Source organism: Nanorana parkeri, unplaced genomic scaffold (genome assembly GCF_000935625.1).
Source record: "Nanorana parkeri isolate BGI_ZX_2015 unplaced genomic scaffold, ASM93562v1 scaffold179, whole genome shotgun sequence".
NCBI lineage: Eukaryota > Metazoa > Chordata > Amphibia > Anura > Dicroglossidae > Nanorana > Nanorana parkeri.
The window spans coordinates 537,725-557,569 of NW_017306447.1; the positions used below are offsets into that span (position 1 = coordinate 537,725).

Here is a 19,845-nt window from a genome sequence, read left to right on the forward strand (position 1 = left end):
CGCACAGCCGCCCGTACATGCTGTGGGTGGCTGTGTGACAAAGAAGGAGCGGCACGATCGCGGGGGGCCCTCTACTTCCTTGCTGGGCCCCACCAAGTGGCGCAATTGCGACCGCTGCCACCCTGGTAGTTCCGCCAGTGCATGGTAGTTTCCCTTCTCTTTGCTGCTCTTCCTTTTAAATCCTCATGTCTTCTCATGCTTGGGGAGAACTTCCCTTTGCAGCTGACTGCCTCTTCCTGTAGTGCTGGCTCAGGTTGCAAACCAACACATAGACACCATGTATCTCTTTCAGAGACAAGGCAATCTGCTGCAAAACAGAAGTTCTGTCCAGCATGAGAACAGATATAGATTTAAAAGGAATAGCAGCAAAGAGAAGGGAAACTACCATGGATTACAGTAAGGCACACATTACACTATTGTTTTATGTTAAAAAAACTGAGGGTTTAATGTCACTTTAAGGTGACATTCAGCACCTCACTCTCACCTCTACTTTCCTTCTCTATCCTACTTCCCTTCCTATCCCGCTCTCAACCTTTCCCTGGCCCTCCTCACCACTACGCCTGATTGGGGTGATAGAGGGGTTTTTTTTTTCCATTTACTTTTACTTATGTTAGATTCTATATACAAATATATATATACATATATACACGTTACTTAGTTGCACTGGATTTACGGTCTGTAACTTCAGCCTACTGAAAGCTGCTACATGTTGTTACTGTTTGCAGCGATCCCTTTGGCAGATGTGTTCACTATATGTACCCTAAGGTAAAGCATAGATCCTACCCTGTATCATATTTTACATCTATAAACACCTGCTATACTTGACTGTTTAATTGTATTGGAAAACAAAAAACTATAAAAAAAAAACAATTGAATTAAAAAAAAAGGTGACATTCACCTTTCCGGCTGCCACTGAGACTGTCCTCCTTGTGCAGAAACTGGAAGGCAGCCCAGAGTGCCGCCATGTATGGCGCGATTATGTGAACTCATCTAAATGTAGTAGGATTTAACAAAAAACAGAAATCCCTCATCATTAATATGTTACTTTAGGACATAAATATTATAGGAGGGTTTACTTATATTTGAAGTTCAAGTAGCCATATAAATATATATTTATTTTTATCCTGTTTTAAGAACTCCTTCTTGCCAACCATGCCAGAGGATCTGCTTTCCAAAGCTAAAAATGTAATGAGAAAACTGCACTGGTATCGTAAGTATACTCTTTTCACTGATAATTTTGGATACTGTAAATGTCCTTCATGATGGAATTGATCCAGGCCATACAAAATATCAGCTAATGCTTGGATGGCTTGCCCATAGAGCAACCTTGGCCTCAGCATGTAGTAAGGCACCTCAGGATGCTTGTACGCTAGGTCTTTTTCTAATTGAAAGCACCAATGGTGCCTGCAATGCCGCTGTGCCCTAATATGCTGGGGACGGGACCAGTACTCAACCCAGCTGACCAAAAATTGTCTGTATATCAGTGCAGCAGGGATGCTTAAAAAAATCCTGTGTCCTGATCATTCATTTTAAAAACAATCTTTTTGTAAGATTATATGTGTATTTAACATAGTTTAGGCATTTCTTTTTACTGTAAAAGCGTCCCTCTGTGAGACTGCTGCAGGAGGCCACCATCTTGGATGTAATGTTAGCAGCCCTAGCAGACTCAAACCTAAATCGCTTTTAAGGCAGAACAGCTAATTATAAAGTTGGAATACCCACCCTGTAAATAGATTGATAACAAACAAGCAGAAACTCACTCTGTGCTCCTATCAGCAGTACAGTGCTGCCCCTTTTTTTTTTACGATTGCTGTGCATGAAGCTACAGAAGGTGGAAATGGACATAAAACCCAATAATACTACTGTTTAAAATTACATTGAAGCATTTTTTTGTATGCTAGATTTAAAAGTTTTTTTTTATATTCTGCATGCAGATCTACTTTAAGTGTATAAACATGTTACTTTATCTTCTTACAGGTTGTCCCAATGGCCACTACTGTGCTGTTGGAGAGGTAAGCTAAGCTTTGCATACATCACTTTGCACTAGGGTTGCACAGATACCAAGTACAGTACTCAGTACAAGTACAAGTACATGTACCGATACTTTTGAGCTCCAAGACTACACTAGAGAAAAATTCAAAAATTAGGAGGCAGCTGTCATTTGTAAGGAGCACACGGAGCTCCTGGGATTTGTACATCTCTGTTTTAATGTATGATTTTGTTTTTATAAATATAAATAAAGTAGGGCTGCGAAAATGAATGATTAATCCCTTGATTAATCGTAAATTTTTTTGATCGATCAAAATTATTTTGATCCATACTCACCTCTCCGCCGCCTTCCGGGTCTTCCGTCGGAGATCCGGTGACGTCATGGACATCCACGTCACCGGACTCCTCCCCCCTTCCATAAGTGGCTGTCGGCTAACGAAGGGAAGGGGGGAGGAGTCCCTTTGTTACCCGGAAAATCAATATGTGTGAATTCACTAAATCCATATTATCAGAAGCTCAATCAAGATAGGCTGATGTCAACTTATGCTGCCTTGTCTTTTCAAAAGGTCTTAATTTATTTAGAAAAAAAAGGAATTGTTTACAGTTACTGGCTAAATAATGTGCTATTTTATACTCTATGACTGATGGAATAGGTTTCAATATTGTATAAGTTCTGTAGCTCAAAAACAGACCCGTAGGCTAACTTTCCCGGCTTGGGCCGGTGAGTACACATCCCGGCCGGGAGAGAAACACTTTTTACCGGAAAGGTTTAATCTGCTCAATCGAGCAGATTAGACCTTTCCCTGCGATCTTTTAAAAAAAATATTTTCTGACATCGGGAGCCACGGTCCGACCGTCAGTCAGAAAAGAAAAAAAAGGCATACAATTGCATAGCTAGATTCCTATTGGCTATTGCACTTTGCAATAGCCAATAGCAAACTAGGTAATGTACCCGCCCACTGCTGCTGTCAATCAGCAGAGGGGGACCTGAATTTTTCTATCAGGTCCTCTTCTGGTGATTGAAAGCAGCAGGGGGCGGGTGCAATAGCTAGTTTGCTATAGGCTATTGCAAAGTGAAATAGCCAATAGGAATCGTTATAATGAATCGATTAAAAACAATTTCGATTAATCGAACAGGAAAATTGTAATCATTACCAGCCCTAAAATAAAGGGATGCACAGATACCAGTTTTGCGAGTACGAGTACTGGTACTTGCCGAGTACTTACAAGTACGAGTACTGATACATTTTTGTTTATTGTCATGTGACAGTTTTTCTAAAACAATACAGACTAATGATTTCAGGACAGTGGTGGAGTGCCAGAGCCAGGTCCCAGCTGCAACCGCTGCAACCCTGGTAGTTCTCATGCAAATGCCAAGTATCTGCACTGGTACTCGAAAAGTATTTGTGCATCCCTACTTTGCACACATTACAGTTATGGTAAATATTAACATGGCTGGTGTATTCTTACAAATAAGAGTAGCCTTTCTCAAGCAAGGTGACTTCCAACCAAGGTGGGCACCTTCTCACTTACTCAGAGATGCCTCAAATGTGTTTCACAGCGTCATGCCTTTCTAAGGTGCAGGTATGCTGGCTGCCAGCACCATGGAAATGTGTGACACTAATCCAGGAAGGGGGGAATCCATTCAGAAAAGGACGGAAGGCTGCCTCCTTCCAGGCATGCTCGGTCTACCGTTCTATGCCATAATGCCGCAACTGCTGCTCCTGATGTGATGGTAGGACTCTGATTGTAAAGAGAGCTTCTGATGTAAAGGGATGACCTGGATGTGAAAGGGGGGCTCCTGATGTAAAGCAAGGGCTTGTGATGTGAAGAGGGGATTGTGATGTAAAGGGGGAACTCTGATGTGAAAGGAAGGTGCTCGGATGTGAAGGGGGGTTCCTTGTGTGAGAAGTGGTGACTGATGTAGAAAGAGAGTGCTCCTGATCTCATGATGTGAAAGGGGGGATTCTGCTGTGAAACGGGTGGGGATGCTCTGATGTGGATACAAGTGAGAATGTTCCTTAGAGAAATGTCAAACAGTGAAAGAATGCAAGGCCAAAGGAGTACCATGAACATTGAGCCACCTACAAACTATTGTGCTTGCTCCATTGTCAGACTGGAAGGGGGTAGAGTATATATAATCATTCATAGGTGACAAATGACTTCTGACCTAGTTTGGTCAGAAGCAGTTCAGTGTAACACATGTATTTGTTCAGATTAATAAAATTATTTCTTAATGGTTACCATGCATTGCCCCATACAGTATATATTAGGCCTTAATCAATCTGTGTATGATAGCACTGATTTAAAAATATGTGTATATGCTTTGTTATTTAAAGTGCACCTGTGCCTAGACTATGGACATTAACTGTTCATATTTATATATTATTACCAAGCAGCAAAAGAGCTTTAAAAACTCCCACTGTGTGTTTACATTAGAGGGTCTGCAGCCTGCCAAGTTTCTAGTGCGATTGATAGTCTTAGGGAAAGAGCTAAAATTTCAATAATTATGTTGTAAACTTTGACAATTACATTTCTCCGCAATGCTTACAGGTATAGAGATAACTGGGGGCTTGTTTTGTAGTGTATTTTGTGTTTGTTCAGAATATGGAAACACTTTAGTGTGCATGGCCTGGGGATAGGTTCACATTAAGAATAATAGACCTATTTGGAATTTAGAACATTAGGTTTCCTGAGCCCTTAAAGTGTATCTAAACCCAAACTTCAATCACTAAATTACATTGCAGACTGGGAACACTCTGTCAGTATGCAGTAATTCAAAGTATGCATATCATAATGTAACTTATGATGAACAAGCAATAGGGTGTTAAGGGGTTTTCTCCATATACAGCTTAAAAGAGGAAATCAAGTTCAGTTGCTCACATTGCCCCACAGCAGTAATCCTCACCTTGGATCAATTACAGTCAGCTGTTCTCAGGCACTCAGTTATAAGTGCGGTTACTAGACTGGTGACTAGTCTAGCAACTAGTATAATTGCAGCCACCGTATGTGTACTTCAGTGGACATCCAAATTAGGATATTACTTCATAAATCTGATTTGGAATGTTGCTGTAGAACAGGCCCAAATAATATTTACTTGGTGTACTAGGGCCTGTGTTATCAGGCTTTGGGCATATGCTAATGGAATCAGTTTGATACTAGTTTGAGATGCTTATGAGATCATTCAGAGTTCGTTGACAGATGCATTTGACCTGCAGTTTGCCTCCTTATGACGTGCATTTAATCTGCTTTAAACAGGTTTTGCATTACCATAGACTTGTATGGGCCTGCAAAACCCACTTGGAGCGAGCAAATGCCCATCAACACAGACCCTTAGGAAGTTACTGGTTATACATGAATCTGCCATAGATTCACAGGTCATATCCCTTGTGCCCTGACCAAATCTTGCCAGCTCTCCACTGCTTCATATGTAATAAATAACGCTGATACTTTTATCTCTATAACACCCAAATCACCTGTTTTATATCTTTTGCAACAAATTATTTTCACACAAGATGCTTTCATAATTTGCTATAATTTCTAAACAGTGTGGTCGGCCAATGCAGACCGGCCGATGTCCGGATTGTGGTGCCATTATTGGAGGACAAAACCATGCAGCCCATCAGGGATTCGAGAGGATTCAGTATGTTTTGCCTTTTTCTTCACTGTTTCTGTATTATTGCTTTCTTGTGCTTTTGTTTATATTTTTACTGGCTAGAAATTACCAGTTTGGCATCAATGTGAACACTTCATAAAATTAATCTTATTAGCAGCTAATTACTACTCTTTAAAGCTGAACTCAAGGCAAGGAGCTACATACAAATTATAGGAACTGCTTTATCTGAAAAAAGATGTGTGATTCTGTACAGATAGTCCGTGATGCATGCACCTCTGCCAGGTCTGCAACCTCACTTTTCTCCATTGTACTTAATACAGCTTGGACAGCATGAAGGAGAATCACCACATTGTTCCCTTTGTTAGAGCAACAATGCTATGCAGTTTAGTAAAGCCGTATTTACAGGACAGTGTGCATTATAATGCATCAGCAGAAGCTAATATGAAGACAAATTCTGTTCCTTATACTTTCTGTATTTAAAAATACATTAAAAGCCATTTTAATGAATACATTGCTGGATTAAATTGCATTTTTAGAGCTCAAAGCTTTAAAATAGGTATTATCTTGGCCTCTTAGAGTACCAGGCTCTGAAATATTACTTTTTAATAGCTTCACAATCCAATCTTACTCATTTGTAAGTTTCTTTGTGGGACACCAAGCTCTTGCAGGCCTAGAGCCATTGCTCTTTTCTTTTTTTAGTAAAATGTTCCTAACTAAATGATTTTTATTGCTTTGGAAATGTCTCTTCTTTTATAACAGGCAGGATGTAGACCGAACACAGCCTGGACATGTTTTGGGAGACCCAGATCGCCAAGGCCCAGCTGTGGCTCCAGACCGAGATATTGCAGCCCCTGCCTTTATTTTACTAAGGATGATAACACATCTGGCAATGCTTCTGGGATCAGAAGAGGATACGCAGGTATCACGCTGAGACATTTGCTAATATGCGGCCATAATTACATTTTCTTTCTCGTCCATTGAGGGACACAGGAAGTCATATACTGTTGGGTTATACTGGTGCCCACAGGAGGATTAGACACTGACGAACAAAAAAAACTATGGGCCAGCTCAGGATAACCCTTGCTACTCCCATCATGCCTCAGTTTTTGTTCCTAGGAGGATGGACATCTTTTCTTTAGCTCTGTTGAATAAAGTCTAACCTTTTTTGCTAGATGTTTTCCTTTTTATTTTTCTTCAATCAAGTTTCCTAACCACATTTCTGCTACATGGCAGCATTCTAGATCAACCTATCCACAGCCTGACTTTGGAATGCTATATCCAAAACCTGCTGGACTTTGTGGGGCTAGCATGGAAGTGACCCCAAAGCATTGGGTTCCACCTGGGGCGCTTTTCCAGACATCAGGTAATGGTAACAATTAGTCGCAGAGTTTTTTCCAAGTCCAGAGCAATTGCATTGCCTCAGCACTCTGAAGACTCACTTTGTAAGAAGGCTGTTCAGGCTAAGCACCATCTCATTATTTGGACTGCTGACCTCCTTCAAATTTCCTGCTTTTTCACTGAAAAATTGAGTGCTGTTGTTTTCCACTGGATGGAGTGTTGTGTGCACCTTCAGTGTTCTCTTTCCCATTGTTCAGCACTGAGTAAGCACCTTTATGCTGCTGCTCTGGCTTACAAGAGCTATGTGATGCTCTTATGCTCAGTCTGTTCCCACTGTCCAGCTACAGTGACTTGTTCTCCCCTGGCCATCTGATCCTACACCGGCTTCCAGTGGTTGGGTTCATGAGTAGTCAAGGCCTTGCCTTGAACCTTGAGCTATGTTGCTCCTAAGCACCTATCAGTCCTGTACCTGTTTGAGGAGGTCTTAACATTTTTTTTGCCAAATCCTTGGATCTGACATCATCTCGTCTTATCAAAGCATCTACCATCCTAGTGGAGGATGCATATGCCTTCAAGGACTGGATTCCCTCTCTAGCCCTGTTCTCTCTGGCAGGTCCTGTTCTGCAACCTGGTTTAGCTGTGACCTTGATCTGTCAAACCCTAACTCTCTGGTCAAAGGCTATCAGAAGGAATCTGATCACTATGTCAGTTTATACCTTGATCATAGAGTATTTAGAGCTCATGCCTTTTAGCTTTTAGCTACAGCGTGCATGGGTTGTTGGAGGTCTGCTGTCTCATTTCCCATATGACTCTCCATCACTAAACATGACAGGCTACTCCTTTGTCTGTTGTTTTCCACCCTTCAGTTGGACTGCTTTTGGACATCCTGCCAGTATATGATTGTTTTGTCCTTCAATGGAAGAATGAGGAGAAAATAGGATCTTTGTACTCACCATAAAATAATTTTCTTAGAGTCTATTGAAGGACAAAGGTTCCCCTCTGTGGTTATGATGATGCTCTTGGTACTGTTGCTACAAAACTGAAGCATGCTGGGAGAAGGAGGGGTTAACCTGGACTGGCATACATTTTTTTTTCTGTATGCCATTGTTCAGTCCTATAGGCAGCACAATTTATTACTTCCTGTGTCCCTCAATGGACTCCAAGAAAAAGATTGTATGATGAATATAAGAATTAGTGGAATTATTGACTGCTGAAGTTAGAAAATCTAGCTGTTTTCCTTGAGAATAGACCCACCAACCTCAATGTTATGCATGCTCCTCCTTCCTGCTCCACTATATCAATCTAAAGGCTTAGGCCACTGAAATATTTATGTCTCAAGCTTGACTTAAAGACATTCATCCTTCAGCTTTCATTCATGCATGCCTGTCTGCCTGAACATATTATTATACATGTGGGAATATTTAAAGCTGCCCATAGATAATGATCAAATGACCAATGTACAAGTATCTGAAAGAACAACCCTTTCTGTTGCCCATGTACAAGTATCTGAAAGAACAACCCTTTCTGTTGCCCAAAGGATGCTTTTTTGACTGTTGGTAATGTTGGTTTGAATATTAAATGGTAAATCTTGGTTGTTATGAGCAAAATAGGCAGTTCCTTTCAGATGCCCAAACTCACCTGACAGAATTTATTTCTACTACTAGCTATGGGTAGGATCAAATTTAGGTGAAAAAAACAAGCATTGAAGCCTCTGTATAAGATGATCAAATCACCTTAACTGTCTTTAGTCAATGGCAAACTAATCTTGTCATTTAAAAAATGGAACAAAACGTCCCTGCAATAGAAGTCTTTGAATTCTCACCTCGCCAGTGGGCAACAGGTCCGAACTCCTCTGTCTTCAAGCGTTACCACCTCTGACATAGTCTTCAGCATTTCACACTTTTGGGATTGCTGGATGCCTGCATCCCCTGCCACATGCTGCAATTCCATCTACCATCCCTACGTCACTATAAAACACAATCATGTGAAGATACTGCCAGTTGCTGAGTTTGACATATATATATATATATACATACACACACACACACTATATTGCCAAAAGTATTGGAACACCCCTCCAAATCATTGGATTCAGGTGTTCCGTGAAATTTCCTGACTACTAAATATTCCATATTGGTCAACTGTTAGTGGTATTATAACAAAGTGGAAGCAACTGGGAACAACAGCAACTCAGCCACGAAGTGGTAGGCCACGTAAAATGACAGAGCGGGGTCAGCACATGCTGAAGTGCACAGAAGTCGCCAATTGTCTGCAGAGTCCATAGCTACAGACCTCCAACCTCCAAACGTCGTGTTCAGATTGGCACAACACCAGTGCGTAGAGAGCCTCATGGAATGAGTTTCGATGGCCAAGCAGCTGCATCCCAGCCTTACATCACCAAGTGCAATGCAAAGCGTCGGATGCAGTGGTGTAAAGCACGCCGCCACTGGACTCTAGAGAAGTGTAGACGTGTTCACTGGAGTGACGAGTAAAGCAAATCCAGTACGTCTATTTATTCACGTACTTCTTGCAAATGCAAAACACAAGATACAACGTTTCGGGTACATCACTTGTTTGCCTGATGAAGAGGATCCTGTGAGAGCCCGAAACATTGTATCTTGTATCTTGTGTTTTGCATTTGCAATAAGTACGTGAATAAATAGACATACTGGGTTTGCTTTGGAGTGTCCATCTTTTACTTATACTGTGACGGAAGCCACCCGTATCTCTGCTCTGAAGATCTGCTTGCCTTATTATGGAGAATAAGTCTGGTCATTCATCTGAAATATTCCCGTTGTTTTTACTGGACTTCTTATTCTTTTAGAGCATTTCCTAACAAAATGTGAAACAAAATAATTAACTACAGAACCTAAAGCGGACCTTTAACCCCTAATAATCACAGCAGCATGCAGCTCTGCATGCTGACTTAAAGTCATCTTACATTCATTAGTTTAACAAACTTGTTTTTCATTTACTTACAAGTAGAGTTCATCTACTTCCTGGTCCAATTCTGGCTCAAATTATGTATGTGCCAAAGCGTTGCATCTTGGGAAGGTTACATCAGCAGAGCATTGCTGGGAAATCTCATCTGTAATCTCATGAGATCTCAGGGAAAGGCATTTTCCTCCACTGACAGGATGTGCATGGCCACATGTCTTAGTCACATGTCTGGTCACATGTGCCAGAGATCCAGGAAGTAAATGGAGAGCTAGGAATCTGCCCTTTGTTAACATGGCCACTGTCAGAAGACTGGGAAAGCAAAGAGAAATAAGGTATACAAAGTCTACCTATAAGGAATAAGGAATACAAAGTCTTCAATTATGTAGAAGTGTGTTTGTAGATTGTCATTACTAAACATTTCTAAAGGTGTGTTTGTTGTTATTTTAAAGATATGGGTAAAAGTCCACTTTAACTTGAGAAGATATAGTAAAAATGCTGATTATAGTTTTTGTATGCACTGTGCTTTTTCACAGAGCCTGATGCGCATTGTGAAGCCACCAATTCAAAATGTTACAAATTTCATTTTTTGTCACATTGAAAGAGATCTGGAATATCTGAGGAACAGCCTTGGGAAAAGCACAGATGACACCACAACCGTTGTACATCTTATACTTGACAAAATGCTGAGTCCACAACGCTCCGGGCAGTGTAAGTATATTTCAGTGATCATTTTAGAATAAGTGTCCAACTGACAGGGCAGCCATCAGAAATTTTGGGGCCCCTTACATGGCTTTAGGCCGGGCCCCCCCCACCGTGCCGCTGGACGCAGGGCTTAGTGACGCACTGGACGCAGGGCTTTGTGATGCGCTGGACACAGCACCCACCTGAGAGTGACCCTGCAGAGCCCACCATAGATGCTGCACAGCCCATCTGAGACTGTCTATGGTGGGCTCTGAAGGGGTCTCAGGTGGGCTGGTCAGTGCTGCATCCCTCCCATCCTTTCCTTCCTTCCTTCCTTCCTAGCTCCTCATACCTGCACACATGGCCTCGTCTGCCGCTGGACCGGCCAGAAGTGACGTCACATCATTAACGTGACATCACTTCCGGCCAGTCTGACATCAGACGAGCAGCGTCGCTGATGGGGCCCTAGCTTGTCTCAAAGCCGCTGGAGCGGCAATGCTGGGGCCCTGCGAGGGCCAGGCCTCCACCTCCTTGCCCTTCACCGTTGGCCGATAGTCATTTAAGGGACCCGGGTGGGCCCCCAGGCTGCCAGGGGCCCCTTACATGAGTATCGACCTGTACCCCCCTGATGGCTGCCCTGCCAACTGATAGCAGTGCAACCAATTGGTGGTAATTGGACAGTAAAAGTAAACTCTTCTTTTTTTTTCTTCGTTTTTAATAGAATAGGAGAGTCAGTGGCGTAACTAGAACCTTCAGGGCCCCGGTGCAAGAAAGACACGGTCATTGCTGGCGCCGGACCGAATCTCGCTGGGCCACGGGCGACCGCTGCGACCCTGGTAGTTCCGCCAGTGAGGAGAGTGTTAGTGCTTCTGTTTTTATTGCTGTCTGGGTTTTCGTTATGGAGGTTTACCATCACTTAATCTCATGGTATCCTCTGTACCTGGGTACAAGCAGTGAGTGGACTCTCCAAAAACACAGACAGGAAAGGAAACCTAAACAAAAGCTGAGAGTAGTTTTAGTTAATGGGGAAATCTTCGGTAAACCTTTACTCGTGTGATTGTATCCTGCAGGGCCTGTCAACTTTGATGAAACTTGGTCAACCAAAGAAATGAGGAACAACTGGGAGAAGCATTTTGTATCAATGGTCATTACCCCTGTGCTCGGGGTAAGTAATGTATTTGAACTCATGTGTTGAGTGCAGTAACTTTTTTGCCTTACCAAAAAAATCCAGATTAGATGTTTACATTTGCACATTGTGTTTTTAACAGCCCTTTAAATCTAATTCCTGCTTTATATTTGACCAGAGTTATTAACTTAGCGTTGTCTGGTTTGCCTTATAGTTACAAAACTCATCAACCCTCATTTAGTGTGACAGCAGCCATGCAAGAGCTGTGGGTGTGGCGTGACATTCACCACAATGTGAAAGAACAGAGGCATGCTCAGCTCTCCTGAAGCTGGAACCGCTTCTTCAGGGTGAACTGAAAAACCCCCAGTCTCCCTCTTCGAAGTATAGAAGGGTTGTCATAGATCTGTTCAGACCCCTTATGGTTGATTTACTTTCCATGGGAAATTAAAATAAAATGTTATAAAAGGAGAAAAAAATCATAAATACCTATATAGCACACTCTTACATTTATAACATACACATACATACACTTTGGATCCATAGAGACACACAGAACTCCTAACATTATATACACATTTGGTATTTCTGTACCAAGACCTCTACAGATGTTTTAAAATAACTTTATGGAACTATGTTATATGCATGTTAAATAGTTCAAGGAGTTAAATATGTGGGTTTATATATATTTTTTATTAATTGCTTGATTGATTAGTTGATCAAGGATAAAAAAAGTGTTTTTGTTGTTATTGTTGTAGTCAGGTAATTATGGCATATTGCATACTAATATTATATAGTCTTCTATCCAGGCAAAAGGTGGGTATTTAGTCTCCTTTTTACAAGTCCTGCCATATCTTCTTTATTATAAAAAAGCCTATTGTTTTCAGAATTCAGTAGCTGAAGCTGTGAATTAGAATTGTGTCTTATGAAATGGCTCCATCTGAGGTTTCAGTTACACAGCTTACCTAGAAAACTCTTTAGATAACTAAATAAATTGTGGTCTGGGATTTATTTGTCATGTATTAAATGTTTCTTTGGAAAACAAAGATTGTATACATGTATAAACAAATATAAAACATCAGTTTAAAAACCTATAAACTAGAAAACGAAATAAAATGGACCCAGTACCAGTCCATTTTATGGCTAACTACAGGTTTCAGACATCTGTTTTACCCAAATCTTTTACGCCTCAAAACATTCCGGATTTGTAGGATCTTCTTCAGGCGTTCCGTTCTTCTTGGGTGCAGATTCAGAATTCCCTTCATGCCTCTATGCAGCGCCAGAATCTCCAGGCAGATTGAAGGCATCTACCTGCTCCTTCCTACCAGGTTGGGGAGAGTGTGTACTTGTTGCCCGTAACCTCAATCTCAGAGTGCCTTCTCCAAAATTGGCACCCCATTTTATTGTGCCTTTCCTTATTCCCCAGGAAGGTTAGCCTGGTTGCCTACGTCCTTGACCTCCCGTCTAGTTTCTTACCCTTCCTTGTCCTGTTGAACTGTCTTCTGTTGTAGTTTGTCTGACACTGTTTGTTCTTCTTTGGCGCCCTCTTATGACCAAACTCATAAACATCATCATTCTCCAACTAATGGCAAACTTCAGACACCTTCCTGTCTCAGAGTGATGATGCAAAATAAGTTCACTATTTTACCATCAGCTTGTTTATTTAGTCTCCGCCTTTGCGTGTGCCAGATCTGCCAAGTTCTCTGCTGTCATTGCTGTTCTCCATGTATGACCCCAGCTCTGGCTGACTGATCTCTTGATTCATGACTCCAGCTTTTGTTTCTGTTCTTCCTGCTTTGGCTTCTGACCTCTGACTTGGCACCGACAATGTCCTGGACTTTCTCCACCGTTTTTTGCCATTTTGTTTATTGTTATTTTTATTAAACTTCTTTTAGTTTTAACCTGCACCTTCCATTTTTGTCTGGTTTCTTGGTTTCCTGACACCCTATTGCTATAGCTGCTAATAAAATTAGGCAATCCTCTATTGTTATAATGCCTGGGAAGCCTAAAGGGAGAGGCAGCGTTTTTTTACATGCAGCTAGTAGGTCAAAACAGTGGTCGGGCCACACCTTTGAAAGACGAGGCACTTCCTTTCCTTTCTAGCAATGGGTGTGCTGTACAACCAGAACATTTGGTGGAGTGGATGCCTAAGGCATTACCATCCTTCTCCCAGGTGCAATGTAGTGCAATGTTTTCAGCAGATGCAGCATCTTCTTGCTCCTCTTCAACATCTAATCCCATAGCCCCACAAATTTGCATGAAGGAGTCGGCACAAGCTTCAGTCACTTTCTGTAGGAGTATGCACACCAATTAATGTTATCAGATGCTGAGGAAGAGAGTGTATGTAGCATAAAGGGGGACAAAAGGCAGGAAGAATCAATTGTCAGTGATGATCCTGCAGCTTACTGCCAAGTGGGCTTCAATAATGACTAGAGTAGAGATGATGAGATGGCAGATAGTAATTGGGTGCCTGAGAATGTACAGGAGGAGAATGAAGGAGAGGCACAGCATCAGCAAAGCAGGATGTCATCCAGGGGGAGCTCCACAGGTGCAGGCCACTGAAATCCTTATGTCCTCTCGACAAGGCTCAGTATTGTGATCCTTTTTTCATAATGTGCCGTAGACAGCACTGTTATGGTCTGCAGCCTCTGCCTGCAGTATATCAAGCACTGTAAATCTTCAATCCTCTTCCTAATTGCATGTCTCCTTCCATCTGTTCCACCAGTCCACAGGAATCTCCATCTACATTTGGTGCAAAATCTTTCGCCTCAAGCGATAAAGATGGTGGTCTGACAAGGGGCTTGAGTGGAATAGCTTATATGCTATCAAACAAGGAAGAGGGTCACCATGCGGCCACACTTAGTGGGCCTAGGTGTAGGCTTCAACCTTTCTCAAAGTCTCCAAACCCCACCTTACCATCTCCAGCTACAACCTTGAGCAGGCAGGTGTCTTTTCCCTAGCAGCTGGAGTGGATGAAAAAATATGCAGCAAATCACCCGCATGCCCAGCATCTCAATGCCAGTTTGTCATAATTGCTGACCTTACAGCTGCTCCTGTTCCAGCTAGTGAGATCTGCCTCATTCTGCAGATTTGCAGCCTATGCTGTATATCAGTGGCAGGTGTCTGGTCACCATTTTTTGACCCAGAAATCCATCCCTGCCCTCCACCAGCATTCGGAAGGAAATGTCTCCTTGTCACTTGATCACACAGTCAGCGGCAGGATGCTCATGCCCACAGACATGTGGTCTAGCAAGCATGGGCAGGGATATTACATCTTATTCACGGTCCACTGGGTCTTTGCTGGATGGCAGGAAGGATGTAGGACAGGGCATACCACTGGAACTCGTGGTGCCACACATGTTGTGCAACTTGGTGTTGGTGACAGCTCAGCCACTGCTGTGTCTCCACCTCATTGACCTCACCCATGAACACTCAGTGTCACCATCTTGCACAGTAAACTAAGAGTCTACCCCATATCCCATGCAAAATGCTGCCACTCTGTTTTGCAGCTGATATGCCTGGGAGACAGGAGCCACATTAGGGTTGAGATTCTCTGTTCAGGCTGAAGGTGGTTGACCCCACTCCATCTTGTCCCAAGAAGGGCTGTGTGTGCCATTGTCACACACGGCGCTTCTGCTGTCCGCCCTTCACCAGAGAAAGCTTACACACATGCCTTGCCATCCATTTATTTTGAAGTGTGAACCTTTCGATAGCTGTTAGATCTGTTCTGTCTGCTACTTCATATGTTCAATTCTGACTATTACTGCTAGATAAAAAATGATGTGTCACAGCAAAACCTACCTAAGAAAAGGGAAAATGTAATCATACTTACCGTAATTTTCTTTTCTTGGTTATACTCCATGGCAGTGCTGACAAACAGGTTTTAGATCCAATTACCCCTAGTTGTCAGGAACCAAAAGGGTTAAACAAGGCCTAACCCTCTCTATAAAAGCCCCTCCTCCTGCTGACTTCCCCAGTCTAGTAACAAGCTAAATAACTCCATAGGGTGGAAGCCCAGCACTGCCATGGAGTATAATCAGGAAAAAAAAAGAAATTACGGTAAGTATGATTACATTTTCCATTTTCCTTGCCATATCCATGGCAGCGCTGACAAATGGGGATTACCCAAGCGGAAGTAAGGGTGGGAAAAAAATCCATAGACAAACATCATTGAATGCAAAAAATAAATGTAGAGGTAAAACTCGAATAATTAGAATATTGTGCAGAGTTCATATATTTCACCAATGCAACTTAAAAGGTGAAACTAATATATGAGATAGACTCATTACATGCAAAGCAAGATAGTTCAAGCCGTGATTTGCCATAATTGTGATGATTATGGCTTACAGCTCATGAAAACCCCAAGAACCCCAAATCCACAATTACTTTTGCATGATATTCCAAATATTCAAGTTTCACCTGTATAACTCGACTCCAAGTCGAGAGAGCAAACCACTTCTACCGAAGTGGTCATTCACTGCAGCCCTGACGTCCAGCAAACAAACAACCCTGTCCTAGGGGGAAAGGAACAAAAAAGACTGGGGAAGTCAGCAGGAGGAGGGGCTTTTATAGAGAGGGTTAGGCCTTGTTTAACCCTTTTGGTTCCTGTCAGCTAGGGGTAATTGGATCTAAAACCCGTTTGTCAGCGCTGCCATGAATATGGCCAGGAAATACTTTTTTTATAATTAAAATTAATCAGATAGAGGTCCTGCTGCTTTGTGTAAGCCAAGGAAGAATGTAATATTTAAAAAATGTATTACAAATTATTTGATGCCAGGATACAGTGTCAATGACGCTGTCAACAAGGATCACAATGTTCTATTAATATTAATATTAGGGATACACCGATACCGGAATTCTGGTACCCAGTACGAGTACCGATAATTTTTTTTCTGGTACTCGCTGATACCAATTACCGAGTAACGGAAGTCCCATTCAGGAAGCCAGGTGGCGTGTAATGACTCGCCACCTGGCTTCCTGATAAGCCGGGCAGCGTCTAAAGACTCGCTACCCGGCTTCCCGATTAACAAGAAAGTCCCCTCTTACCTTAGTACAGGTGAAACTCGAATAATTAGAATATCGTGCAAAAGTAATTGCAGTAAGTGCTGCAAAAGGGGCCCAAACCAAGTACTGAGTACATATGCATGCTTGTACTTTTCAGAGGTCCGATATTGTTCTATGTACAATCCTTGTTTTATTGATTGCATGTAATAATCTACTTTTTTGAGGTTGTGGATTTGGGGTTCTTGGGGTTTTCATGAGCTGTAAGCCATAATCATCACAATTATGACAAATCACGGCTTGAATTATCTTGCTTTGCATGTAATGAGTCTATCTCATATATTAGTTTCACCTTTTAAGTTGCATTAGTGAAATAAATGAACTTTGCACGATATTCTAATTATTCGAGTTTCACCTATATGTGCAGCCTGTCATCCCTGGGGCCTCTACAGCGAGAGCGCGGCTTTCGTCCGGTACCCAGCTGGAGCCGTCTGGCCGGCCAATCAGGAAGTCGGGCGCAACGCCCTGCTTTCTGATTGGCCGGGAGGCCGGCTCCATGCTCTCTCGTCATGAGATGATGAGGGAGCCTGAAGCCAGCTTTGCGGCCAATCAGAAAGCAGGGCGTCGCGTCTTTGCACGGTGCCCGGCTTCCTGATTGGATGGTCAGACGGGTCCGGCTGGGTACCGGATGGATGACAGGCTGCACATACTAAGGTAAGGTAACCTCACCTCACAAGGCCAGCTTCCTGATTGGCCAGCTTCCCGACCAATCAGGAAGCCGCCAGCACGTCATTACACTCTGCCCGGCTTCCTAAATGGCCGGGAAATTGGCTCCATGCTCTCTCATCACAAGTGACGAGAGAGCATGGAGCCGCTTCCTGGTCAATCCGCAAGCTGGGCAGCCTGTAATGACGCACTGCCTGGCTTCCTGATACCAGAAGTACTCGTGCTAGGCATCGGAGCATTTGGGCGAGTATGGGTACTCACCCAAATACTCTGAATCAGCACAGATATCGATACCAGTATCGGTGCATCCCTAAATAATATTATTATACAAGATTTATATCGACAACAGTTTACACAGTACTTTACAAAATACAGGGAGACAATACAGTTAGAATACAAATCTAATAGAGGAGGGTTAGGATGGCCCTACTCGTAAGAGCTTACAATCTAGTAGGTGGAGCAAGTGATACAAAAGGATATACAGTAATTGTGTGGGATGACAATTATAGCTTGAATGCCATTACAATATAGCTTAAAACCATCTCTGTAGCATGTAATTAAAAAAATGTTTTCTTTTTGCCATGCTGCCCTCATAGTCTCATAAAATGGTGGACCATCTCCCCACTGAATGATATTTTATTAAATTTTTACATTGCTACATGTCCTCTGGGGCAGTGCACAGCTCCCCATGCCCTTTGCCCTCGTTCACACCTGAACGTTTTGTAGCGCGTTCTACGCTCGACGAACGCTCTACAAAACGCTCAAAAATATAAATCCCATTGTATTCAATGGTCTCGTTCCCACCTTGGCGTATTTCCACCCGTCCCTAACGCGCTACAAAACGGCCCACACCTGAAAAGGTACAGGTACTACTTTGGGCCGTTTTGTTGCGCGTTTCCATTGGGATACAGCCAAGTAGCCTTCGGAAACTCGCGACCGTCGCGCATATGCAATACGCCTTGGTGTGAACGAGACCTTTGTGTGACATGTGTATGTATCCCTATTAGCGTTGTAAATGAAAATATTTTATTTTCAGGATCACCTCCTTATGATCCATGGCAGATAAATGGTTAAATGTTTCGCACTTGTTATGTAAAGTATCAAGAAGAAGACTTTACATGTTCCTGGATTTCTAAATATTTTTTTTTCTGGTTTCAGAGCTTAAACAGGGACCTCATGACTGTGAACAATTACATCCGGCAGGATGAGAGAATTAGTTCCAATCCTGTAGTAAAGGTGGTGTATGGTGATCCTCTGATAAGTGGAGAGAAGATGGACTTACCACAGGACAGTAATGTGTATTGCTCAAAGATATGGAACTGCAGAAATCGGATCTCCATTGAATATATACTACATACTGTGCAGCAGCAGGATGGAAAAGACACCCTACCTCTTCTCTGGAAATTCCTGGAGAAAGTAAGTTCTTGGTTATTGTTTTGGTATGATGTCATCATTGTAATGATATACTTCCCTATTTACTATGGACTACAACATTCAGCATGCCATGTCTGTCCTTATTATTAACTGCTCACAAGTATTAGCGCCCCAATTTTTGGCAAACATTTTTGCTCATAAGATATCATCAGACCTGATATCGTAACACAAGGTTCTATTGGCCAGTTCATTGGATTTATCTCTTGTGGTTTTTCTGAAGAGCTTACAGTGAACTGAGCAAGGTTTAGGCCTTTGATGAGGCAGAGCGATGGCTCTTTCTGCAGCATTACAACATGCCATTCTCTCCCTGAGTCAGTGCTAGAGCCCTCCACTCACCAAGGAGCTTGGGCATGGAGGGCTCTAACTCTGACTTAAAGGCAGAGTGTCAGACTGCCACAGAAAGGGCCGTTGCTTACAAACCGAGCAAAGCGGTCCAGCTCTGCTGCAAGATGGTGGAGGACATAATTTTAGCTATGGCTATGGGCAGGGCTTGAAAAATTTGGCGGTGTCTCACCAGTCAGTCAAAAATTTCACCAGTCAGCATGACCTGACTATAGCCTTGCAATATATGTTAAAAATGTTTGGGGACAGATAGAGCTTTCTTTTGTGACCCCACGGGGGGTTATTTTTTTTTTACTATATAATGAAAAAAGTACCATAAATATATTTTAAAAAAAGTTTTCCTATGTTATAAAACATTTATTCTTACCCATATTTTTGGTAAAACATAAAAGTCGGGGTCACGTTGGGTAAATAGACACCAAACATGTCAAGCCTTAAAGCTGCGTGCGCAAAAAACGCCCATACGCAACGATTAAAATGCTTTTACTGCTCATCAGTTTAGTGTTATCAGAATTATTGCTCTCATTGCGACATTTGCGGCGATATGTAACGTGCGGCACAATAGGCGCAATCGTCGTTTTCGCACGTAGGCGCACCCGACGCATATCTACATGTGTATGTGGGGGGCGGGGACTCAAAAAAATGTTTTCTTTTT

At 42.4% G+C, this 19,845-nt stretch overlaps 1 protein-coding gene across 1 annotated transcript in view; it reads left to right on the plus strand.

The window, feature by feature from the left end:
- The window catches only part of LOC108785793 (E3 ubiquitin-protein ligase RNF213-like), a 172,391-nt gene that overhangs the window by 134,441 nt on the left and 18,105 nt on the right, over positions 1-19,845 (plus strand). The window contains exons 37-43 of the mRNA XM_018554942.1: positions 1,135-1,210; positions 1,978-2,012; positions 5,538-5,632; positions 6,365-6,524; positions 10,417-10,591; positions 11,635-11,729; positions 18,573-18,830. Of these exons, the coding sequence (XP_018410444.1) occupies positions 1,135-1,210; positions 1,978-2,012; positions 5,538-5,632; positions 6,365-6,524; positions 10,417-10,591; positions 11,635-11,729; positions 18,573-18,830 (894 nt within the window). The remainder of the gene's footprint in view (positions 1-1,134; positions 1,211-1,977; positions 2,013-5,537; positions 5,633-6,364; positions 6,525-10,416; positions 10,592-11,634; positions 11,730-18,572; positions 18,831-19,845) is intronic.